At 45.2% G+C, this 27012-nt stretch overlaps 1 protein-coding gene across 1 annotated transcript in view; it reads right to left on the bottom strand.

Moving 5' to 3' along the window:
• ABCA4 (ATP-binding cassette, sub-family A (ABC1), member 4) overlaps positions 1-27012 on the bottom strand; it is a 129074-nt gene that overhangs the window by 26194 nt on the left and 75868 nt on the right. Inside the window, 13 exon segments of the mRNA XM_012730028.1 lie at positions 1300-1402; positions 1799-1831; positions 4471-4565; positions 7237-7423; positions 9312-9410; positions 9898-10022; positions 10658-10917; positions 13119-13167; positions 13511-13716; positions 23593-23677; positions 24745-24938; positions 25895-26032; positions 26415-26554. Coding sequence (XP_012585482.1) covers positions 1300-1402; positions 1799-1831; positions 4471-4565; positions 7237-7423; positions 9312-9410; positions 9898-10022; positions 10658-10917; positions 13119-13167; positions 13511-13716; positions 23593-23677; positions 24745-24938; positions 25895-26032; positions 26415-26554 — 1714 coding nt within the window.

The raw sequence follows: 27012 nt of genomic DNA, 5'->3' as shown, positions 1-27012 counted from the left end.
TCACCTCCGGGGCAGGCGGGAATCGAACTCATGCAGAAGCGGCTTTAGATTCTCAGTGCTGTGCTTTAACCCGCTGCGCCACAGGGAGGGCCCCCTAACCAACTTTTAATGACTCCTCTTTGCCACCAAGATGAAGGCCTGGTTGTTTCTGAGCCCAGTCTCTGCTCACCTCTCCAAATGCACCCCTCCTGCACCTTTCCCTTGTGTGGCATTTTCTCTCCTTGTGGAATCACTCCCAGAGCACCCATGGCTGGGCAACTTGGGCCCATCTGTCCTATGTCATCTCTTTAAGTCTTCCCTGACTCTCCTCCATATCTATCAACGATTCCTTTGCAGCTATTTCTGTAGCACTGGACTCAGCTCAACATAACCAAGGCCAGCTGTAGTCACCTCTCTCTCAGTGCCTCTCAACCCCCCTGGCCTCCAGTGGATCTGCATGATCTCTGCCTTCACTCTACTTCTAGCTACTTAACTGGGATCTAGTCTTGGGTGTCTCTTCCTAGAATCCAGTGAAGGAAAGACTTCCCCAAGTTGCTCAGAACAGGCTTTCTGCAGCTGTATCACTGGCATGCAGCTAGATTATTCTGAGCTAAGGTCAATCACAGTGTTCAGACTTATAGAAGCATTGTCTATCTAGAAGAATGAAAACTGAAAGCATTTCCAAGAATTAGAATTGTATAAGCAATAACCTTTCTATGTAAACTTATGTAATGGCAGGACAAGCATCTAATTGCAGAGAATCCTCATGATCAATAAATGAATTACCTTCTCATCACATGAGTGTGAGTCTCCCTCCACTCTCCTTAAGCCCCAGACTTGCTATCCCATGCATTTCTTAGTTTAGTATATATACCTTCATTTATCCCATTGGCTCTGGAATCTATATGCATGTAGATTCTCCACACATAGGAAACGGATTCTTTTCTTCTACTAATTTGTCTGATGTTAATTTGATTGCTATACTAGCTCAAGAATTCAGAAGGGTGGATGGGGAAATTTCCTCTCCAATCCTCTATTGTATTCCACCTTGTTCTAGAAGTCTAAACAGCCTGTTGCTCTCTGATTTAAAACCCTTCAAAGGTATAGAATAAAAACCAAACCTCTTAACAGAACAAAATTAGTTTGCTGGTTTGGCAAAACAGAGGAGGAGAGCTTTATTTTTAAGGGGCTTCAAATTGTTCCCCTGCCCACGTTTTGCTTCCCTCTAGGGAGCGATTCTGAAAGTGGGATTTTACTTTCATGATTTAGATTCTATCTAGGAAGTCAAATGAACATCAATTCTGCATTCATTCTAGAGACCCATTCCCGGGAGGCCCAGGAGGCCAGCTTACATGGAGCGTTCCCTGGAGACCCCAAATCTTTGGGACCACTTGAGTCAGGATGCCTCAGGAAGGGGCTGAGTCTGGGAAGTCGGACCCCTGAGGCCTCAGATGAATGCGCCAATGTGTGACCAGGGCATAGGTACAAGTCCTTTCATGCAGCAGCCTAAACTATTATACTCTGTGCTATGGGATATAACCTCCCTCAGGATTCAGTACCTCCCTCAGGATTCAGGATTTTTACCTCCCTTGGGTAAAAATGCTTTAGAACATCACCTTCTTTTCATGTCTTCCAAGGAGACCTACTGCTAAACATCTTCAGGTTTGGGGTGTCCTCAGTCATAGATCTCTAGGACATAGTTTGTGAATTTCTGAGCATGTGTAAAACATTTTATCCACATGACTTTAGGGTGTGACTTTAATGTGCAGTTATTTTAAGTGAATCCCTTTCAGATTTAAATGTCTAAATAGCTTCTTACCTCTGTTCATTGACCCAGAATTTGCTTCTTAAGCTGAAAGTTAAAATGAAACACATAATGAATGCCATACGTACAGCAGTGATGTTAATTAACATTCTTTCCTAAACACTCACTGGGTGTCCCAGTCTTCATGGGGCATTTTTGCATTTCCTGATAGCCACGCAGTGGGGTCCAGGGCAGAGCCTGAATCCACATGCAGAGAAAGGACTGGTGTCCACCACTAGCAACCTGAGACGCACCCATATGCTGGACACCTGGGTGGTGTGGCTGTCAAGTCACTTGCCAGATCAGTGTGTTCTTCTGGACCTAGAAAACGTGGCCGTGATCATGCCAGTGTGGAGGGAAGGCTGCAGCCCTCTTCCACCTGCACTGGTGAGCCTACTGACCACCTGCCATTCTGGGAATCGTTCAATTGAGAGGGCCACGTTGGTCCAGCTCTGCAAGTCAGCCGGGAGGCCCATGGTCAGCCTAAGACAAAGTGAGACTTCTCTTGCTGCTTTCACTGTCTCCGAAACCCAGGGGAAGTTCACTGTGATACATTCTGAGTTCAGAACTCCCAAGAGTGGATGCGACTCAGAGCTAAGTTTGTGGATGTTCCTGGAAAAGTTAAGTCGCTGGCTTATCCAGCGTGTGCTTGTGCATGTGTGTGCATGCTAGCCTCTCAGTAGGACAGCTGATAAGTACATGCGTACATGCATGTGAATGAATCTTACAGCACTGCTTACAATGGAGCAGGCACTAACTAGACTTCATAGTTCATACCCATAAAGTATCACTGTCATCAGTTATCAAGCAGAAAACCCACAATTCCACATTACAAATTTGCTGCTGAGAATAAAGTTTATAAAGGTGATTGTTTATTGCATTTTTGTATAAGTCCCATGCATTTTGCTTTTGTTTTTGTGCTTAGATGATCTTCTGCATTTTGCTAACTGTTCTCTTGGTCATGTGTTCTTAGCAATAGCTTTCACCACCTGCAGTCAACTAGCGAGCTATTTAACTGAGTCTGTCTTTCGTTCATTGTCTGAAATAGAAAGCAACTGGAAGTACTGCTAAAATTAGCATGTTTAAAAAATATTTATTTACTTATGCTTACAAGAATTGGGGCACAGGCCAGAGGCATGGGACTTGAGAGGATTCATCAGAGACAGTGTGGGGAGCAGAACAGGCAGATAGATGAAGTACACTGCTGAGGGGAGCAGTGAGCAAGATAGGAGAGGTCTGCTGCACCATGTGGGTCAGCTGCCCGGCTGGGGATCAAACTCATGAGGAAGTGGCTGTGGATAGCTTGATAGTGCTGCATTTAACCCTCTTGTGCCACAGGCAGGCCCCCAAAATATATATATATATATGTTTTTAATGAAAATTCCAGAGCTTGTGGGGCCTGGATCAGGAATCCCTGGGTCCCTTCTCTGTAACAAGCTTTTGTTAAGGAGCTTGTATTGATGTGGGCTGCTGAAGCCTTTTCCTATCCTAGGTTGGGGCTGATGAGAGCATCTGCAGAGTGAGAGAGTAGCTTTTATCGAGGATCTCATTGGCATGTGCAAGGACAGTGATGGTGCAGATGATAATCTGTAGAAGGTGATCAGACAGCAAACCTGGCCAGCCAGGGTGGGTTCACTTAGACACTACCTCTTTGCCTTTTTCCTATCTTACTCTATCTTTTGTGCATCTCACTTTCTGCCTCTTGCTTTCTGTCATTTTTCTCTACTCTTTCTCCTTACTCCTCACCCCTCCAAAATTTGTCTCTTTTATAATTAAACTGTAAGTCTGCACTGTTGGTTAAGTTCAGTGTCTTCTTATTTTACTGTAACTAGAATATGGGTTAGACTTTAAGGTTGTTTGGCTTTCTACTCCAGGAAACAAGAATTTCAAATGAAAAATAAACCTAAGTTTATATCTTAAAGGAACTAGAACAAAAAGCAAAAATAAACTTTGGACTATAAGACAAGTTAGTGGTTACTAGACATAAAGAAGCTTGGGGTGGTTGGTAAATTGAATAAAAGGACGCAGTTGGTGTGGTGAGAGAATTGTATATTTAGCAGTGAACTTAATAAAGTATACACTATGTTGAGGGCCCTCCCTGGTGGCCCAACAGGTTAAAGCACTGCATTATGAAGCTCTCTGAAGCCACTGCAGCATGAGTTTGATCCCTGGCCAGGGAGGTGACCCACATGGGGTAGCAGACCTCTCCTGACCCGCCCGCTGCTCCCCTCAGCAGTATATTTCAGTAGATCTGCCTGTTTGGCTCCTCACTCTGTGTCTGGTGAATCCTCTCATACACCACACCTCTGGCCTGTACCCTAGTTCTGTAAGCATAAATAAATCTTAAAAAAAAATAAAATATACGCTATGTTGAATCTCAGTTATGCACACCTGAAATTTATATTATGTTATATGGAATATAACATAATTTATATTACATTATAATGCAATGTTACTTCAATATAACAACTACTCAGTTTAAACAAAGGACAAAATGTATCTTAAACTGTATTTTATTGGATATGTCTCAATTGCTTTTTCTTTTGGATGAAATATTCAAATTAGGAAAAAGAAAAAAGTTCACTGCTCTGACTGTTGATAAATCATGACAGGAAATTATTTTATGTTCCTCGTTCATGCTGTGTATAGGTGACCAGGGTGAAAAATAGGAAAGGGTCTCTCCTTACCTGTTTCTTATAAGAGCAGGATATGTTTTCACCAAGAAGTCGGAGATGTTCCTGTTGGTAAGGTCTTGCAGGATTTCAGAACTGCGCTGTATTCTCTGAGACAATAAGACATTCGTGTTAAGTACTTTGGAATTTGAAGCACTCCCACTTCTGTTTATTCTTCTCCAGAAATTATATGTGAACTTAACTGCTGGGAACACTCTAAATTTTCAGGGAACTTTGGGTCTCCCTAGTTCCTACATCAAAGATATGGGAGTCACCTCTGATCTCTTTTTTACCCCAATTCATGAACAACATAGACTAGCTCTAGTGCCAAATAAATCTCTAACCTACTTGTATCTCTCTGACTCCACCACCAACTCCCTAGCTCAGGCCTCTACCGAAATCTCTTCTGGGCCTATACAGAAATTTCCAAATTGGTCTCCCTGATTTCATCCTTGGCTCTTCAAATCCCTTTTCTACTGAGCAGTCCAAGCTTTAAAAATTAAAATCAGAGTCCTCCCTCCCCTCACCAACTCCAGTTCCCTGGCTAATCATATTTCAAAAACCCTAGGATCAGATGTAAATTCATCACCAAGACTGACGTGGCCTACAGGGTCTGGCCTGCTGAGCTCCCCTACTGCCTCTGACTCCTCGTCCCTGTCTTCCCAGCTTCTCAACTCAACACCTTTCATTCCCATTATAACTTAGCACTTGGTTGGTCTTATCTGAAATGATCTACCTGGACAACCTCACATGGCTGCCTCTTCATTATTCAAGTCAGCCCAAATTTTATTCTCTAAAGGAATTTATTAAATTTCTAGATAGTCTCTATCATCACATATGAGTGCCTTATTTTCTCATCATTTCCCTCTGAAAACTTTCCCCATTGATCTATTTACTCAAGTGTGTGGGTTTCTTGACCTTTGTTTACTTGTTTTTTCTGTTACATAAATTCCATGAGCAGGGGCTTTCCCTGACTGGTTATGTGTCACTAGATCCAGAAGCAGGCCTAGCATATAGCTGAAACATTAAATCTGTGATCTGACTGACAAATCCTACAAAGCACAAATCAATTGTAAAATACATTTAGGACTGGGAGTGAATCAAGACTTGAAGGATTCAAAAAGTGATGAGATTTGCCACTAGGTGGCAGTATTCCTTTAAATTTGGGGATATATAGAGCTGAATAGGTTTCTGGTCTGCTCCCAAGCTTGAATATCAAGGGTGCCACCCAGAGGTAGCGGAGGGAACCACACAGATTCCATCATCCACCACACAGATTTGATTTTTAGACACTTGTCTCCCTCTCTCCTTTCCCATCTTAGTTACTTCTTCAATTCAATCTCTTCACTTGTGCCTCTGACACTAGGAAGAGAACCAGACACCACAGAATGCTTACTGTGCGCCAGTTAAAACATGAACTGCATCAAAGGTTTTCTTTAGACTATCTCCCTTAACTTTCATAAGAGTGGAAGGATTATTACTTTAATTTACAGACAACTATAAACAGTTTTGCCCTCCCTGTTACTATCTCTTTTTCCATTCTGTTGCCTGGGAAGTAGATTCTGTCATTTTGACCATTGAGGTTCATTTGAGTCTGTTTAAAATGGAGGACAGCAGAGCAGATCACCAGACCACACACTTTTACATAAGAGAGAAAGTTGTGTCCCATTTTGTTCACTGTTAGACTCAAGTGATGAATCTAATTCTAAATAATACGTACAGGCTTCTAACTACATAATTTCACTGAATTCCCATATAATGCTACAAGGTAAGTTCAGTTCTCTCCCAGCTTGTAAGTGAGGGGAAAAAAGAGTCAGAGGCCGAGTAACCCACCAGGCGCTCTGTGCGGCTGGTGCTGGGTCCTCCCCAACACCACACTGCCCTCTCTGGGAACCGTTCACTTGTTGGCTGGTCACTCGAGAGGGTCATGTCATGCCTAGGTCTGTGCAAGTCAGCCCGGAGGCCCATGGTCATCCTAAGACAAAGTGAGACTTCTGCTGCTTTCGCTGTCTTTGAACCCCAGGAGAGGCTCACTGTGATACATTCTAGGTTCAGAACTCCCAAGAGCAGATGGAACTCAGAGCTAAATTTGCTGCTGTTCCTGCCAAAGATAAATTGCTGGCTTATCCAGTGTGTGCACTGTTGCTTCTTTGTAAGACTGCTAATACGTATCTAAGTGCACATGCATTTGAATGGACATTGCGACATTACTTACAATGGAAGAAGCTGGAAGACTGACATATCCAAATGAGAGATTAGTTAAGTAAATTAAAATAAATTCAAAGCCGGCACTGAGCAGGCAGGCACTGAAAACAATGATATCTATGTCTGTTTATTGACACGGACAAAGTTTTATGAAATGCTATTAAGTAAAAATAGCAGTTTTTTGAGACATGTTTTGAATATAATCCTGTTCGTATGGATAAACCCCAAATATTATTGGTGGATACCGCCAAGTGATAGGATTAATTTTTTTCTTCTGAATTGTGGATATTTAATCTTTCTGAGATAAGCATGACTGGTGTATTTAATTTCTCCATGTCTAAGACTATTTTCTTACTATATTAAATAGGGAGTGTTAGTGGAAAATGAAATTTTGGTCAATGACCTCCTCTATGTGGCCGGCACCAGGCCCTTGAGACGCCCCTGGAAAGGACTGGGTGTCTGCATTCAGTCCTTCTTTGAGCTGTCAGATTCAAATGTTAGCTGTCTAGAAAGAAACTCAATGAGACCCAACACATTTTCCCCAGCCCATGCTATTTTCCCCTGCATGCTGAGTACCTGGGGAGGTGGGAGCCCTCCGGCCCCCTCAGGGCACTCGGGGAGCATGGTGAGCCTCTCTCTGGTGCTGCACCTGCAGGAAGGTGACGGGTTGTCTGCTGTCCATTGCTGCTTCTGGAACAGGTGGGTGACATGTGGGGACACCGAGGGGATCTTCCAGGTGGCTGAGTCGCTGCAGGGGCCCTCCCTCCTGGAAGACAAGAAAATATTCACCATCACCCCCAAAGTTGATCAGCCCCCCTGGAGATGAGAACGAGGGCCCAGTGCTTTCCTTTTTAGCTTTTCCTCCCTCTCTAGACACACGCCTTTCCTCTTTTACTTCTTGAGCTTTAGTTTCTACCCATAAAAAAATCATTTCTAAGGGGCCCTCCTTGGTGGCGCAGCGAGTTAAATGACAGCGCTAAGAAGCTAAAGCCACTTCAGCATGAGTTGATCCCCGCCCTGGAGGGGATCCACATGGCCCGGCAGACCTCTCCTGGCCCACCTGCTGCACCGCTCAGCAGTGTACTTCGTCAGTCTGCCTGTTCTGCTCCCTACTCTGTCTCTGGTGAAGCCTCTCACTGCCCTGCACCTTTGGCCTGTACCCCAGCTCTGTATGCATAAATAAATAAATCTTAAAAAAAAATTTCTAGGATTTTACTGGTTGATTAAGTGTGGGGCTGGGGGACTCTTAATCTAGTTTGTGGATGGTTTTAACTCCCTTTTTCCTGCTGGTGGCTCTAGATGTTGAGAGAAGATATGAAAGAGGAATTTGAAATTAGCCCATTTTTAGGCCCTTATCGGTAGCTCTGAAAGACTGAATCAGAGAAGAAGTTAAAATTGTATCGAAGTTTTAGAATTCTTAGTGGATTCCAATGGGCCTTTATAGTTCCATTCTTTACATTTACAACAACAATTGAGAGTTGGCCGTTGTGATATTGTGACTTGCAATGAGGAATGTATAGTTGGTCTTCAGCTACATCTGATAGAGTTCCTAAGATCCTTGGAATTTTCTATGCGGAGAGTGCCAGAGGGGTCTCTTGCTATGTTAATGTGGTGACTTTTGGTAAACACCTAAGATGGGGACTGGTTGTCAGTGGAATGAAGCATGTGATTAGGAGATTGGGACTTTCCCTCCCATCCCCTAACTTCTGTGGAGGGGAGAGGCTTGGAGGCCGGATCAATAGCAATGGTTAATGATTTCAGTTAGGATGAATTTAGAATAAGTTAGGAATTGGCTAACTTAGTTAAGTCAGGACACTCACGCCCATTAATGAAGACTCCATAAAACCCCAAGAGAACAGGGCTTGGAGAGTTCCTGGTTAATGTGGAGACCATGGGGTCTCAGAGAGGCGAGGAAGTCTCCCTCTCTTCCCACATCAGGCATCTCTTCCATATGGCTGTTCCTAACTTCTGCTGTTTTAGAATAAATTAGTGATATAGCAAGTTAAACATCTGAATTTTTAGAGTAGCTCTAACAAATAATTAAGCCCAAGGACAGAGTTTTTGGAACCTCCATCTATCACCCATCCAGCTGGCTGGAAACATAGAGAAGTGGCAACCTGGAGGTGGGACAGGAAGAGGGAATGTTTTGAAGGCCTGAGCCCTTTTTTCCAGGTAAAGAGTGTCAAAGTTGACAGAACTGGAATAGCCAACTGGTAGCCTAGAATTGCTTGGTGGTGTGGGAAAACAATCCCCTCCTCCCACTTTCTGTAACTGGGAGCAGAATCATAGCCATGTTTGCAATCAGTGCCATTCTAGGTCCAGTGATACAACACCACATGCTCATCTCTGCTTTTCTGTTCAAACTCCTTTCAAATAAGTTGTGGGAAGCATGTGTCAACTAAGTATGGGACTTTCAGTATTGAGAATTATAGAAAACAGAGAGCTGGCCAATGACGCAGGAGCTTCCTACGAGCCGTGAACATGCTCTCACACAAGTCTTGCAGAGGCTGAGTGAAAGCTGGCAGGAGATAGGGAGTGTCTGTGATTCAGGGCGGGCCTGGGATGGGGCTCCTCCCAACCCTGCTATCCCAGGACCCCACCATCATGTCTCTGGCCATTCTGGAGTTGGCATGGGGCATGCAGGGACTTACGGAGGCCACTCTTCCTTCAGGCAGTGGTTGTTGAAGCCTGGCGGATCGAGGAGGACATCTGCGAATGCTGTCAGCTGCACATTGCCTGGCTGGTCCATGCTAGACAGAGTGAGAGGAGCTTACTGGACAGATGTGGGGCTGGGACAGAGGGACAAGAGCAGCCTACATGCAACTCAAAAAGCATCTACTGAATGGCTGCTACATGCCAGACATGTGCCCGAGGAACCTTGTGCAGAAGGGCTGGGTGGGCACCTCCTGCAAGGCAGGCTGCCCAGCCACACCAGCAACCTGCAGGCACATCATTGCTACAGCTCAAAAAGGTGCTTCAAAACTCACTCAGGTTCCTCTCTCGTTCCTCCCTCCTGATAATCTGTTGTCCACATGATCTCACCTCTTTGGGCTGTTGCAGCTAAACTAACTTCCTCTCTGAGGCCGCCCCATGACCCCTACCAAGCTGCCCGATGACCCCTACCATGTTGGTCTGTCCCAGGTAGTGGAAAGGGCAGGCTCCACCCAGCAGCTTGCAACCCCTGGAGTCCTCAAGCCACACCAGTGAACCAGGACCTGTGGGGACCAGTCTCCGCACCTGAAGAAGGTATACTGCTGTCCATACATCCAGGGGTGGAGGGTCAGCGCGGGATATTCACCAAAAGGAGGGATGACGCTGGAAAGTGTCAGAGCCAAACACACAAAGGTGGCTGGGAGCACAATCTATGGAAAAATAAACACGGGTCATGGTACCTAGTCTGTTAACACCACCCTCAACCCCCACCCCCATATAAACATAGACAGATTTTTTAAAACATTTTCCTACAGTCTCATAAGCATGCCCTGGTAGAGAAGATCAGGCTTCTGGGGAACATTCTAGGCAGCATTGCACAAAGGCAAGATGTGCCAGAAAAAATAGGATGTTCTGGTAACTATTGAAGAATGGCTGAAGTAGGCCAACAGTGAACAATGGCGACCATTTAAGTAGGCCAAAGTTCAGTCAGAGGTGAACCAGAATTTCTTTAACCGAATAAAAAAAACAAAAAGAAGAAAAAGGGGACAGCACCTTCCTAAGTAGGGTCACTGCAAAAATGAATGAAAACATGACTTTTACCTTCCTGGTAAACAATGCAGACAGTCTTAACACCGTCACTGTTATGCTATTTTCTCTACTAAGTCAGGCTGGATTTACAAAGAGGCTTTGTGCTACCAAGAGTCAAAATAGGGGTTGGCCGGGAGGAAACAGGGCAGGACCTCGAGAGGGAGCTCGTGACTGTGTTTGAGCCTACAAGCAGTCAGGAGAGGGCAGGCCAGCCCCGCGGGAACAAGCTGGCACAGACAGGCCCGGCACTGCCCACCTGGGCCAGGAAGTCCCGGTGGCTGCGCGCGGAGTGCTGGAGACGCTTGACCAGCAGCGCCTGCACGTGCTGGAGGACCAGTCGGGCCCCGGTCCTGCGCGGGCACTGCTCCGGCGGCCCTGGGGAGGGCCGGGCCTCAGGGACAGGAGCTGGCTCCACGGGGCAGTTGCTCGAGCTTGGGGGAGTCTGGCCGGATTTCTCCAAGGAATCCAAACCACAGTGCCGGAAGCTGACGTTTTCTTTTTTCTGCTCAGTTTGGCCTGGTGTGAGGATTGAATTCATAATTTAGCAAAACACAAGGACTCAATCTCTTAGGCCATTGCTTTCTTACTGCATTGGTTTTCCCATCACTTAAACCAGAAGCAAAGTAACAGGCCAGGTAGTCTAATACATTTAAGTTATATTTTTCAGTATAGATTCTTGAGAGACAAAACTCACCTGAAATTATCTTAAAATTTCCAAAATATTGATAATTTAAGGGAGCAGTATAAATCTGAATGCACTGACAGAGGCATTGAGATCTAAACTGTACAAATTAAAAAACCATGAAGTTGCAGAATATGTATAGTAAAATTATATTTATATTAGAGTGCATATGTCATATAAAAAGAAAAATGGTATTTTACATATACCTGTAAAAACATCCCTTCTCTCCAGTGTTAACTGAGGATACTGAGGATATAACCATGGGGCAGAGATGGGACAGGGATGGGGTTGAAGTGGGAAGGGTGATCTCAGCCTTTTTTCTGAAATTTTAAACATCAGAATATATATATTTGCCATAACCTATGAACTTAAAAAAAACTGGAAGTCAAAGCCAATTTGGTTCTTTCTTAATCCTTGAGACCGCTGACAAGTAGGGAAAGATTAATGATCCAGGAGTTAGAAAACTAGGTTTGAATCCTGATTCTTAGAAGATGCATCAACTTGAGGGATTCAACCTGTCAAAATTTGTGGTTTCTAATCTGTAAAATGAGAATATTTCACAGAGTTGTTATGAGGTGACTCATGTGAAGCTGCACTATAAACCACTGCAAATCAGCAGTTAAAGACCAACTTGACTTCCCTGGCAGGTGGCTCAACTGCAGATTGTCTGTGGTGGGATAGATGAGAAGAGCCAAGCAGAGAGTGGGTCAGTCCCAGCTGCTCTCTTAACCTTTAACCTGGAGTCAATTCAAAACAAGTACATTTGACCATTTAGGAAATGGGCTATATCTGAGTGTGGAATCAGGGATCTCAAAGTTCAGGCCTCAGAAGCTGGTGTGATTTGAGACAAGTCTTGACCTATGTAAGCTCAGTTCCCCCCAGACAGGGCTGCTCCTGCTCTACTAGCTTCCGGAGGTAGTAGTGACAAAGCAGCAAAGGGGAACTGCCCTACAACTTACCCCAAGACCAAGAGAGTGGAAAACTGTGTGGAGAGAGGAACTAGGCAGAGGATTTTAACAGTGGGTATTTTTTTTTTTTTAAAGATTTATTTATTTATTCATACAGAACTGGGGGACAGGCCAGAGGCTCAGGGACGGTGAGAGGCTTCACCAGAGACAGAGTGGGGAGCAGAACAGGCAGATTGACGAAGTACACTGCTGAGGGGAGCAGCGGGCGGGTCAGGAGAGGTCTGGCTCGCCATGTGGTCTCCTCCGGGGCAGGCGGCAGGCGGGAATCGAACTCATGCGAAAGTGGCTTCAGATTCTCAGTGCTGTGCTTTAACCCGCTGCGCCACCAGGGAGGGCCAACAGTGGGTATTTTAATCAGTGAAACATTTTACCTAGTAAGGTGATACTGATAGTTTTATCTGAAGCAGCTTGCATTATGGTCAATTCTCTACCTTCCACCCTGCACAGTAAAGCCTACTGTACTCATGAATGGTTTCTCTAACCCTGAGATTTTGGTAGGACTCATGGATGGGCTAGCTGGTGCCTAGACACACTCATATGGAAGTACGACCCCAAGAGAGAATCCATAGAATGAAACCCTCAATGGTTTTAGTACCTTAGGGTAGATGAGGATTCGGAATTATTTTATCTTGATGTCAAAGGGACCAGAGCTTCCTAGCTGGCATCTGGGTTGTATTTGCTGTCACCTTATCTCTAAGGACTCTGCCTAGTGTCACTCATGCCGACAGGAGTGGATCAGAGATTGGTGGAGATTAGAGGAGGAAATGTGGATGGTGATGTGGCTGGAACAAGAGACTGGGAAGTGGGCGAGAAGCTCAGGGACAGGGCCGTTGCCAGCCTAACCTCCTAGGAATCCCAGGTCACCCAGAGTGTTCCTGCCCAGACCTCATTCCTCCTGTCATTCTGTTGTCCTTCAAAGGAACAAAGAATGCAAAATGCCTGTTATTTGGGTGTCAGGTAAATACTGTGGAGACATATTTGCTTTCTTTGTGTCTCATGAGTTTTTCCTTAGGCTTTAAAGCTAGAGCTTGGGGGGTTGGCTAAGGGAACAGCTATATAGCAAATACCAGCAAAGAGAGGCCCCAAGTCAGAATCCTCTGTGACCTTCAGAAAAATCTGTTAAGAAAGAAAAAAGAGAGGATTTGGTAGGCATTCCCACTCTCAGATAAATCTGACTAAGCTCAATTTTGTTAGGTATTGTTCATAATGGGAAGAAAAAAAATGTTCTGATTCTTTATCCAAAAACACAATCTTCTATAACTATAAATGTGGGCACATAGTGACCACAAGAACAGACTATGTGTGATATGGCCAAAGGCAGAAGGAAGGAGCCAGAAATGAAGGTAGTTGTTACATCTGGGTAGATAATTAAGGATTTTTGCTTTTCTAAAACTCCCTCCAGTGTTAGAGTTTTGTAAAGAACTACCCCTTCGGGCAGCTGGCAGAATCTCTGCCTTACCTCTTCCAAGGGAGTGTCAGAAATTCCAAAACTGCTGAGCCCTAGGTCAGCCAGCATCTCCTCCAGCTCTCTGAAAAGACTAGCATATGCTCTCTGCTTGAAATTCTTATTTGGAAGAAGGAAGATAAGTTCTTGGCCAATGCATTCTACTAGTTTTGCCTCTGGAACGTGATGGCGAACTAGATCCACCAGCTCATTCACATCCCCTAGAACAAGAAATAATAAAAAAAAAATGCTAATGTCAATTTTTTTTTCCCCCTAGAATCTGGAAGATTGTGAGTTTGCCTGGGTTCCCTATTTTCTTCCAGGACATTCTGTTCCTCCGTAGTGGTGCTTTCTGTGGCTGAGACTCCATCATGGCTCTTTTATCTCACTTGGCCCTGGGATGGCACTGAGTGGGAGATGGGATGGAGACAGAAACATTCTCCAATAACTCTGTGCAATGGGGTGGTTATGTGATGCTCTGGGCCAGCTTTCTCCTTTGTTCTACTGAATGTCTTGTCCTATTGGAGTTAGGCAACCTCGAGCAGGTCACACCCTCATTTCTTTATCTGTGAAAAGTGGGAAATAATGGCACACGCTCTGTCATTTATTTGAAAGAATTGGATGAGTAAGAGCATATAAAACATAGCCCAATGTTCCTGGGGCATGATGAGTAGCAGCTACTTTGTTATCTTGCACAGCATCTCAGGCAGAAAAGCTCTTGTCATCTTTATTACTCATTTTTATTTACCACAAGCCTGTGGATTAAGTCAAATTTGTTTCATTAAGTCGAACTTGTTTCATTTTCCTGGTCTGGTCCAAGATGTAGGGGACTTGCTCAAGTTGCATACCTTAAACTGATGACTAAGTGGGGTGAAGGACCCCTCCTCAGTCACACACCCATATCTGCTCTGACTTTAGGGAGGATGACAACATTTCTCTTGGGATTGCACCTTCTTCCTCAAACAAAGCAAAACTGCAGAAGGGGGTTGAGAGGCGGTGGTGCTGGGCCCGGGGTAAAGTGCATGTGTGTGGGGAAGTGTCCAGTTAACACTCTAATTTTAAAAAGTTGAAAACATACATCTGAAGACACAGTTTCCTAGCAAGTCATCTTGAAAGGTTGTCATAGGTGAAGGGATTCCTTCAGAACCCATTTTTGCAATCAGACCTTTCAGACTTAATGGGGTCTTTTCTTTCTTTGTTTTTTAAGAATGAGCTATTGGGTAGCTGGAAGGGATCATGCTTAGTGAAAAAAGACAGAAAGAAAAAGAAAAATATCGGGTGGTTTCACTCATAGCAGGCGCATAAAGGACAGGGGGAAAATAATAATGAACAACTATATACCAGAGACACTTTCTGGGGGTGGAGTGGGGAATGGGGTCAAAAACAGTGAGGTTGGCGGGAAGTGCACAGGACTATGCTGATGGCACATGGGTAATTTGGTGATGGGAAGTCCATGGGGATTACAATTGAGATGGGAAAAGACACAAAATGATGTAAAAATAAACTATAAAGAAAAAAAAAAAAAAGAATGAGCCGTCAGAAGAGGTCTGGCAAGATGGTGTCCGAGTGAAGATACCAGGCTTACTTCTTCCACATATTCACAAACAAAACAAAGACAATAACATGCCTATTTTATATATATATATAGGCGCAATGACACAGTGAAAGGGGGAAGGAAAAACTGTAATTAAACTCTGTTTAGACCAAGGTGGGCAACAGAGCCCATGAGGAGAAGGGATAGCTGCTATCGGGAGTCCTCTGCTCTTGCTAGCTCAAGAACACACCCCGATACAGAGGACTTTAAAAACCAGGTATTGGGCTGGAGAAGGGCTTGCACGTCAGTGTGTAGAAGAGAGAGTTCACTATTGGACAACCACAGGGGGCAGCGTCCAGACCGGTGATTACTGGGATGAACCTGATACTCATAAACTAAAACAGTTGGAGCTTGAACGGCAGGGAAAGGCAGATTGGACTAAGCTGTGCCTGCTTTCATTTATTTTTTTAAAGATTTATTTATTTATGCATACAGAACTGGGGTACAGGCCAGAGGTGCAGGGGAGGTGAGAGGATTCATGAGAGACAGAGTGGGGAGCAGGACAGGTAGACTGATGAAGTACACTGCTGAGGGGAGCAGTGGGTGGGTCAGGAGAGGTCTGCCACGCCATCTGGGTCACCCCCTGGCCAGGTATTGAACTTGTGCTACAGTGGCTGTGGCTAGCTTTGTAGTGCTGCGCTTTAACTCACTGTGCCACCAGGGAGGGCTCCTGTGCCTTCTTTTAGATGAGGTTATTATTTGTAGCCTGAGGCTATGATAGGTGAAACACCTGCCTTACCCCCATCAAGGGTGAAAACCAAGACACCTGAATGCTCTCACTAAACAGAGTTTGGAGCACCTGGGTCTGAGCAACACACATACAAGAGCCCCAGGGTAATATTCCATACTCAAAATGCAAAGAGAACAACACCTGGTTTGTAGTCTTGTCTCAACTATAGTCCCCACCCAGCACTACATCTATTGCTCAAACAAAAACTAGAGGTTGAGCCTGGGACAAGACTGTACAAGACATTTTGACTGAAGAGTTGACTTAGAAAAGGGAATCACTATGGGTCTCCAACACACAAGGGTGCCTGCAGCGCAGCAGAAGCTGGAACCCCGAGGCACACCAAGTGTGACCTTCCGTGACCTACTGCCCTGGTTCCTTCCTACCAGCACCAGTTCCCCAGCCGTGTGCAAAGGCATTGGTCTATGAAATAATACACACCTAAGAATCCTGGGTAAAAAGCCTCGGTGATACCCAACTTCTTGTCAGAAGAACAGAAAGCCAGTTACTAAATAATACTAAAAATGAAGAGACAGAAGAACATATCACAAATGTTGGCGCAGAAAAAGCACTGAAAAAAATCTCAATCTAGCACAAAATCTTCATCAGGCATATGCCTGAGGAGGATTTGAAAATAACACTAATAACCATGCCTGCCAAATTAAGAAAAACAATATATGATCAAAGTCAAGACCACACAAAATTGAGAAAATATGGGATTCTTCCAGCTAGAAATAAGGGATCTAAGAATCCTACAATCGAATTTAAATATAAAGCAGCATGTCTCAGCAACAGACAAATGCAAGCACTGAGAAAATCACTGAGCTAAAAAACACAATGCCAGAGACACAACAGAACAAAGAAAAAATAGTAATAACAAAAGGAAACAGCATAAGTGTCATTTAGATGACTTAAAGAGAAATAATATCTGTACCTTGAGGGTTCCAGAGGAATAGAGAAGGGAAAGAGATAGACAAGTAATTGAAGTAAATAATTGTTGAGAAACTGCTCAACATGGGAAACAAGTCAAGAGGCCCAACGAATTTCCCTCCAAAATAGTATCACACCAACACACTCCAAGACATTATAATGAAAGTGTTGAAAGTCAAAGGCAAGGATAGAATATTAAAAGTATTAAGAAAAGAAGAATAGCCCATAGGGAATACCTATTGGGCCTATTTGTTCACAGACCTTTCACTAGAAATCTTAAATGCAAGACTGAAATGGCAGCAGATATTTAAAATACTTAAAAAAAAAAAAAAAAAAGGATTCCAGCCCATAAGGTTTTAGCCTGAAAAATTATCATTTAAGACAGAAGGGAGGATAAGGAATTTTGCTGAAAAACCAAGATGAAACATCAAGCTGGATATGAAAAAATACTAATGGGTCTACTATAAAGCAGCAATAAAACATATGCAGGGGTAGTAGACACTAGATTTTATAATGTGAAAGAGGAGGAGAGGATAGCCCATCAGAATGAGTATAAGAGCAGACTAGCAGCCCACAGAAATTGTCCAGCATCCTCTAACTTCAGCAGAACTTACACAAAACATAAAAGGAAGATATCAAAATATAAAAAGACAAAGAAGAGCAAATTAAAAATTAATGGGCAATAAGTCTCTTAACAGCCTTAAATATAAGTATCATTAGTTTACCAGTTAAAAGGTATTGAGGGCCCTCCCTGGTGGTGCAGAGGGTTAAAGCACAGCACCAAGAAACTAAAGCTACTACAGCATGAGTTCGATCCCCGCCTGCCCCGGAGGAGACCACATGGCCCGGCAGACCTCTCCTGACCCGCCCGCTGCTCCCCTCAGCAGTGTACTTCGTCGATCTGCCTGTTCTGCTCCCCACTCTGTCCCTGGTGAATCCTCTCACCCTCTGCATCTCTGGCCTGTACCCCAGTTCTGTATGAATAAATAAATCTTAAAAAAGAAAAGGTATTGAGTAGGTGAAAGACTTTTTTTTTTAAAGATGTATTTATTTATGCATACAGAACTGGGGCAATGGCCAGAGATGCAGGGGGCTGAGAGGATTCACCAGAGACAGAGTGGGGAGCAGAGCAGGCAGATCGACGAAGTACACTGCTGAGGGGAGCAGCGGGTGAGACAGGAGAGGTGTGCTGTAGCATGTGGGTCACCTCCAGGACTGGGATCAAACTCATCATGCTGAAGTGGCCTTAGCTTCTCAGTGCTGTGCTTTAACCCGCTGCACCACCAGGGAGGGCCCGTGAGTAGGTGAAAGATTAAAAAACAAAGTCTATGAAGCCATCAACTCAACAAAACATATTCTCCATGATGCTTATTGCAGCATTATTTACAACAGTGAGAACACAGAAACGGCCTTAAGTGTCCACAGCTACAGGATTGGATCAGAAAATGGGGTGTCTCTACACAATGCAATATTATCAAGCCATAGGAAAGATGAATTCTCACTGTTTATGCAAAATAGAGGAATATGAGATTATGTGTAGTAAAGTAGGTCAGAATGACAAAAGCAAATATTGGACATTTACGTAGTAGATGATTTTAAAAAAGTTAAGACAAAAAAAAATTAAAGGGCACTATTGACTGAAGTGAGGATTCAGAGGGAAATAGAATCAAAGAGGGTATAAAAGTAGTGTTAGAGACAATAAAGGAAAAATGAACCATATTGGGCCTCCGCTCCACACTGAGAAGGGCCACCAGCCACTGTGGGCGGGGTCCAGCTGCTATTCACAGCTCATGTGGGCCTCCAGTTATATTTGTTGGCCAAGAAGCAGCAGCTGAGGCTGAGACTGGGCCAGCCCATGGCACCAGCTACTCAGTGCACCAGTTATAGGCGTCTGGTTAACACAACTGTTGTCAGAAAGTCAAACCAGGCCAACAGCCTCCCAGATGGTCCCACCATGACACAGGTAGGTACAGTGCCCACAAGGACACACCTTGAGTATCTAGCCCAGTGGCCAGAGTGGGCTGGGATGCTAAACTCCCTTTTCCCAAGGCAATGGAGGCAATCACCCGCCTAAAAACAGTCCGTTGGCCCTCCCTGGTGGCGCAGCAGGTTAAAGCACTGCACTAAGAAGCTAAGGCCACTTCCGCATGAGTTAGATCCCCGCCTGCCCCAGAGGTGGTCGACCACATGGCGTGGCAGACCTCGCCTGACCCGCCCACTGCTCCCCTCAGCAGTGTACTTCGTAGATCTGCCTGTTCTGCTCCTCACTCTGTCTCTGGTGAAGCCTCTCACCGCCCCTGAGCCTCTGGCCTGTACCCCAGTTCTGTATGCACAGATAAATAAATCTTAAAAAAAAAAACCAAAAAACACTCCTTCATGACCAGGTGAGGTAACAGAATTGCCTAATCATTGAGGCAAACACAGAATCAGACAGAATGGAGACGGGGTGGGGGGGGTGGGGGGGGAAGCAGGGCTCAAATGGAAGAGGAAGAATAACCCAGAAAAAGACCTTCAAGAAGTGAAGATAAGAAAGTCATGGTTATAAAGATACTTACCAAACTTGGGAGGAGAACAGAAGAACTAGAAGAACTTCTCTTTTGAAAAGATTCAGACAGAAGTTGAGAGTAAGAGAAGATACTAATAGAAAAATACAAGAGAGGGGGTCCAGCAGCAAACTGAACAAAGCAGAATTGATAAGTAAGCTGGAGGGTAACACAATAGAACCCCTCAGACAGAGAAGCACAATTAAAAAGGAGTTTACAAAAGTGTAAGCTCAAGAGATATGTGGGACACATGAAGAATATGCTCACTATAGGAGCCCCAGAAAAAGAGAGATTGAAAAGGCCAGAAAAATTATTTGGGGGAAAAATGACCAAACCTGGACCCTCCCTGGTGGTGCAGCAGGTTAATAATGCAGCACTAAGAAGCTAAAGCCACTTCAGCATGAGTTCGATCCCCACCCCGGGAGGTGACCATATGGTGCAGCAGACCTCTCCTGACCCGTCTGCTGCTCCCCTTAGCAGTGTGCTTCGTTGATCTGCCTGTTCTGCTCCCCACTCTGTCTCTGGTGAAGCCTCTCACCGTCCCTGCACTTCTGGCCTGTACCTCAATTCTGTATGCACAAATAAATGATAAATCTTAAAAAAAAAAAGGCAAAAATCTGATTGGAGGAAGGAAACAGACACTCAAGTAAAGGAGTTACAGTAAGATCCACACCAAAACCAAAATGGCAACAGATGAAGACAGAATTTAAAAACTGAAAGACCTTTTGTAATATATAAGGGAAAACCCAGAAGGCTATCAGCAGACTTTTCAATAGAGTCTTTAGAGACCAGAAGAGAATGGCAAGACATGTTCAATGTGCTGAAAGGAAAAACAAACAAACAACAACAACAAAAAGACCAGAAAGTTAACATTTAATATTGAAGGAAAGATTAAAAGTAACAAAAGCGGGCCCTCCCTGGTGGCGCAGCGGGTTAAAGCACTGCACTAAGAAGCTTAAGCCAACTCCTCATGAATTCGATCCCCGCCTGCCTGGGAGGAGCTCCACATGGCGTGGCAGACCTCTCCTGACCCGGCCCGCTGCTCCCCTCAGCAGTGTATTTCCTCCATCTGCCTGTTCTGCTCCCCGCTCTGTCTCTGGTGAATCCTCTCACCCTCCGTATCTCTGGCCTGTACCCCAGTTCCGTGTGAATAAATAAATAAATCTTTAAAAAAAAAAAAGTAACAAAAGCTATAGGAACAGACACTACAGAATGTGTCCGCAAGAAATATTACATGGAAAAGAAATAACAAGCATCCAGAACACATACTTATGAACAAATCTCCCCAGAAAAACTATATCTGTATAGTAGAAGTAGCAGATTAATCATATATAAAGGAAGCATAAAAATTAAATAGCAAAAAATAGGAATAGTAACTAAAGTTGCAAGAATTAGTTAGAAGATACATATAACACAGAACATCACAGAAAGTTATATTTGACTATCATGGTAACCACAAAAACACATTTTTTTTTCCCAGTATAAAGAACCAAAGCAAAGGAATGAACAAAACAAAACAACAAACCCTCAGATTCTGACAACAAAATGGTGGTTACCAGAAGGGAAAAAAAGGATTGGAGGGAGCCACATAAAACGGATAAAGGGGACAAACTGTCCAGTGGAAGATGGAGACGAAGCGGCTGGTGGCAATAGGATATACTGAGCACAGGTATCTATATACAGTGCTGTATGCCTGAAACTTAAAACATGAGGAAAGATAACAAGAGTAAACTTGAAGATTATGAGAACAAAACTGGGTCACCAGGGAAGTACGGGGCTGGGGAAATCCAGTAAAGAGAATCAATTGTATGGTGGAGGGAAACTGGACTTTTTTTTTTTTTTTAAGATTTATTTAGGGCCCTCCCTGGTGGTGCAGCGGGTTAAAGCACTGCACTGAGAAGCTAAAGCCACTTCCGCATGAGTTCGATTCCCGCCTGCCCCGGAGGTGACCACATGGCGTGGCAGACCTCTCCTGACCCGCCCGCTGCTCCCCTCAGCAGTGTACTTCGTAGATCTGCCTGTTCTGCTCCCCCCTCTGTCTCTGGTGAAGCCTCTCACCGCCCCTGAGCCTCTGGCCTGTACCCCAGTTCTGTATGTACAAATAAATAATTTTTTTTTGTAAAGATTTATTTTATTTGTACATACAGAACTGGGGTACAGGCCAGAGGCTCAGGGGCGGTGAGAGGCTTCACCAGAGACAGAGGGGGGAGCAGAACAGGCAGATCGACGGAGCTGAGGGGAGCACGGGTGGGTCAGGAGAGGCCTGCCACGCCATGTGGTCACCTCCGGGGCAGGCGGGGATCGAACTCATGCGGAAGTGGCTTTAGCTTCTCAGTGCAGTGCTTTAACCCGCTGCGCCACCAGGGAGGGCCAGGAAACTGGACTTTTGTTGGGGATCAGAATGTAGGGGCTACTGATACTAAAGCCTATAGATTTTTTTTTTAATAAAGATTTATTTATTTATGCATACAGAACTGGGGTACAGGCCAGAGAGGGTGGAAGGATTTACCAGAGACAGAGTGGCAAGCAGAATAGGCAGACTAACAAAGCACACTGCTGAGGGGAGCAGCAGGCGTGTCAGGGGTGTGCCATAAGGGTCACCTCCCTGGCAAGGGATTGAACTCATGCCGATGTGGCTGCAGCTAGCTTCGTAGAGGTGTGCTTTAACCTGTTGCACCACCATGGAGGGTCCTGAAGCCTATAGATTCTAAACCAATGCAACTTCAAGGAAAAAAAATCTTAAAATAAAAAAAAAATTACCCAGATGGAAGGATTTTATGATTTTCACACAAAATTCTTGTGCTAAACTGGGTTGACAGGCTTGTTTTATGTGAAACCTGAAAATCAGACTCAGTTGTCTTCAGTTCAGAAATGACTTCATACAGAGGCCTCAGGGTCCTGGCTAGGAAGCAGCTCTGTCCTAAGGGCTCTCTAGAGGTCATGTTCATTGTTCTCTTAGGAAGGAAATCAAGCCTGAAGCCGCTGGATTCCCAGGAATTGTGTCTTAGATGTGCGACTTAGCCTTTCCTGAGGCAGTCCACGATGCAGGGCACTGTCCGCATCTGGAAGGCCTCGGAGAGTGTGTGTGGCATGTAGGCGTGTGTGAGCAAACCTCTCCAGGGAGCTAACTGGAGATTAGCATGACCTTCCTTCTCTCATTTAAGGCATAACTACTAACTGCATTTCCACCTTTCAGCATCCTCATTTTAGCCAAAGAAAATTTCTAGAAGTGAAGTAACTTGTTTCAAAGAACCATTCCAGCCTGTTTCCAGCTAGCTTTTGGGTGGATCATGCTAATCAAAATGATACATGTTTTCCTCAAAATCCCTCCTGGGAGGAAACTTCAGAAAGCAGAGAGGGAGGCTTTGCCACAGGATGATAGGCTAGGCAAAAAGATCCAGAACTATCTTACAAAGATATGTTCTGTCTCTCACAGTTTCCATCAATACAAAGAGGAGGAGAGACAAAGTATGATGAAACACTAACAGTTTTCCTCAAAATTGAAGCATAAGACATAAATATTGACTGGTTCTCTTGTTTCCTCAGATTTTAGTAAATTCTTCACATTTAAAAAAAATTGTGCTTAATAGGGAGCAAACTTTGTTTTCTTTTTGATAAGCAGATACTTTCTCCCTTCATCAACCTGAAGCAGTAGGTTCAGTTGTGCTCCCATCGAGAGAGATTTGGGGGTGTGTGGGGTCTTTCACTTGCAAAGTCACAGGCCTGGGGCTTGGAAAGGGTTGCTGGCAAGCACTTCCTGAGGTAAGATGCTGTCCTCAGCTGGCAGCTTTACCTCTATTCAGCATCTCCCTGGAGGTGGTAGACACCCTAATGAAATCTAATGCACCTTAATCCAAAAGAGAATTTCTGGAAAATTGAGAAGCTGAACAGTGTAACATGAATATGCAAATATTTTGTAGACTTCACTTCCACACAATGCAATGTGACTCTGGAAAATTTCATGAGGGTTCTATGTCACCCTGGCTCCACCAGAGGGTGTCACCTGGGGCACTTCTGGGCTGAAAACTCGCATACCGGGCAAGGGGGTAGAGTGCACAAAGACTGGATTCCTCCTTATAGGCTGAAAATTCTCAGATCCTGACTTTTCAAATCCCTTTGGGCATGGAAGGGAAAAACAGTGCTCTAAGAAAAAGAGCAGTTAGTTGCGTGGCCATGAGCTTGGGAAGTAGATGGAGTCTCCTCTGGGCTCCAATTTAAATGCATCACAATAGCACACACCCAACAATAGAGACCACAGCCAGACCAGAGCCGAGGTAGGCCTGCCGGAGCCCCGAGTCCTTACCATCCAAGACTTGTTCTGCAGCTATCGTGTCCATACAGACTGGACATCGGATGGAGAAACCCTTCGATGCACAGCTGCAGCTCCCCTACAACAGAAGGACGTCCATCATGTCAGTGGCAGCCTCTCCCTGTGCCACCTGCCATCATCACCATGCTGTTTGTTTCACACTGCCCAGTGTGGCGAATACATCTTTGCATCACCATTTTAATCGATTACTTCATCAGAGCATGTTGAGGGTGTGTTAGTTTGATTTTATCCTGGAGAGTGTGTGAGTCAGGCCTAGAGAGAAGCAGTCTCACTTTGCTTTGTCACTAATTATGTGAGGGCTGTCAGCCGGCCTGTGTAGGCCCTTCCGCTCCTCCCGGCCCCTGGCTGCACACCGGGCGGTGGAAATCTACCCAGGGCAGGAAAACCCAGAAGCAGCAGACACTTAACCCACAGAGGTTGCGGCATCAATAATGCTCCAATATGATAAGCGTGACTACTAGAATATGAGCAGTGCCTGTTCTGAAGGGGCGCAGAGCACATTCCTATCCTTTATCTCGTTCATCTTCACTACATCTCGCAGAAACAGGAGCAGGAGCAGAGATAATCACTTTCATTTTCCGTGTGGAAAAACACTGCCAACACCCAGAAATTAAGTAATTTGTCTGGGATGACAGCTCGTCCGCTTGGCAGCCAGGAAGAGCCGGGTCTCCCCACACACCAAGGGGGTCTCTCCTGGTTGCAAGGTTTGGCTTCATCATTTTCAGCTTACAGTTCCCGAGGAGTTTTCTCTGAGCTTTCCGTTACCAGTGGAATCTGGGGCACAAAATTGGAGTGGAAAAAAGAAAACTTCGACCTTTACCCTTCCTAACAGTGCAATCTTGCAGAATCAGACTCACTTTGATGTTGCACCACCCCCGGGTAGTATAGGGTTCTGGAATATAATAACACCTAAACTCAGGGGCATTTAAAACGAGTGGTTTCATTTGAGGTAGACCCTCCTTGTAGCAGGATTTGAAATGTGCCTTTGTCAAAAATCTTAAATGATTCCAGAAACAAGGAGGTCAAAGCTGGAGCGAGAGCCCAGCTGAAGAATCCCTGCCGGCCCCTGCCTCATGCGTGTGCTCCTGCTCACCTAGGACGGGCTTGCCCTGGGCTGGCCCGTACCTCACAGCCTCTTCTTTGACTCTGGATGATTTTCATCTTGCGCACCAAGGTTAGGTAGAAGCCTGTGCCGAAGCAGTTCTTCAGGAAGAGCGGGGTGCCGGAGCAGCGGAGCCTGCCCTGGGAAATGATGGCAATGCGGTCCCCGAGGAGGTCGGCCTCGTCCAGGTGGTGGGTGGACATGATGATAGTCCTGCCTGTGAGGGAGGGCCAGGGTGTCACCGCGGGTGGTGCCAGGCTGGGGCGGGGAGGATGTACAGCCACCTCCCACTCCATGGGTGCAACAACTGTGAGCTATTAAACAAAAACAAGTATTCTGTAGCCAAGTCCAGGTTACGGTAACAATAGCGACCACAGCTAGTATTTTACCGCAGCCTGCATGCTGTAAAGTATGGTAACATCCAGATCTTTTATCAGGGAGAGGACCCGATTGCAATCAATCACCCGGTGTGGGGCATTTATTCTTTTCAGCCCACATCTACTGAATTCCACATATGTAAGTGTTCTCTCGGTCATTAAGCATTGCAGTATAATCTTTGAAAGCACAAACACATAGCCACACATTTTTATATAAACTGAGACGTCAGGAAGAGGACAGTCATGAGGACTCCAGGAGGGCAAGCCAACCACGGGATTGAACCATGCCTTCATTTTGGGGGCCCTCTGAACTCTGAATTCTGCTTGGTGCCTCTTTTGCATCTGTACTCTCTGGCTCCAGGTGCCATGGAGGAGGAAGGATGTCCCATTTTGAGACATTTCCTTCTGTAGATGGAACACACAGGCAGGTTGCCCTCACTCCTGGCCCCCAGGGGTCCTCTGGTCACTCTGGAACTTCTTGGGATGTTTATAGGTGACCTGGATTTCCTTAGTCAAACAAGACTTAGACAAAAGTGCACTGCTGTCCTTGCTGTTTCAGACACAAGGGCTAAAGGCTGAGAGGCCTTTCTAGAATATTCCTGGGAGGGGAGATTCCAGCTTGTGTTTGTATAAAGATCTCCTGAGGCTACCTGGAACTTTGATTCACCTGAGTTGCTGATAAAGCTCCAGCTGAGTGTAGTTACAGCTGTTCCTATACTCAGTTGCAAACATCAGGTTTGAGAGTAGGGACCACACAGCACAGCAGGAACACAGAGCACTGAGCAGAGGCCATTACCTGGGCGATACTTCAGCAGCAGGTCCCAGATTGAGCGTCTCGAGTAGGGGTCCACCCCGGCAGTGGGCTCATCCAGAATCACCACTTTGGAGTCTCCCACGAAGGCAGTGACGACAGACAGTTTCCTCTGCATGCCCCCTGGAGATATGAGGTGGGAGGTCACAGGGCTGTGGGGGACAGGCCAGGGCCTAAGAGGGTACCTTAAATCCAGCATCGGTTTGATGCTGTCTCCTAAGATGTTTACACAAGGTCCAAAAACCTAGTGGTGCACAGTGTTGTAAATGCAGAAAAGGCAATCCCTGCCTTGGATGGAATGTTCTAGTTCCAATACATGAACATCAGCATGGAGACAGCCCAGGCTGCAAGACAGCATCCCATACGGGAAGTGACCCAGGGAAGGTTCCTCTGGGAGCTTAGAAGAACTTTGGGGCTGTCCTGTTGTAGGTCTCCCTGACGCTGTCCCCATAGGGGGAAACACTGGTTTGCCACCTGCAGTCCTGACTTTTTTCAGCACAAGTACCTGACAGATTCTGGGCCTCTTCATTCCTTGCATGATGGAGGCCTGCGTTCTCCAACATGGCTTCCATCTCCAGCTGCGCCGCCTGCCAGGACTTGCCTTTCAGCTGCGCATAGAACACGATGTGTTCAGCCACGGTGAGGCTGTGGGGACAGGGAGATTTGTCTTACAGAAACAGGAGGCAGAGTGTGCAGGTTTAGCATCAAGATCTTCCTTGTGATGGCAGACAAGAGCAAAACCCAGAATATACCCTGCCACAACAGTTGGGCTAACAGGGCTGGGATTGCTTAAATAGCTCATTTATTCAATGGTGTGGTATGCAAACAGCAGAAGTCATTTTACAGAAGAATATCCAGTTCATGATATCTTAGGTTTAAAAAAAAAGTGACCAGCGAGAAAATAATGATAATGATGAAAAGCTGTATATCAGAGACATTTTGTGGGGATGAAGTGGGGAATGGGATCAAAAACAGTGGGGGGAAGGAAATGCACTGGATATGGTGATGGCACACGGGTGATTTGGTGATGGGAAGCCCAGGGGGATTAAAACTGAGATGGAAAAATGCACAAAAATATGTAAAAATAAACTATTATAAAATTT

This window comes from Condylura cristata, unplaced genomic scaffold (genome assembly GCF_000260355.1).
Source record: "Condylura cristata isolate star-nosed mole 26May11 unplaced genomic scaffold, ConCri1.0 scaffold00026, whole genome shotgun sequence".
Classification (NCBI taxonomy): Eukaryota; Metazoa; Chordata; class Mammalia; order Eulipotyphla; family Talpidae; genus Condylura; species Condylura cristata.
This window is presented reverse-complemented; position numbering and strand designations above follow the sequence as displayed.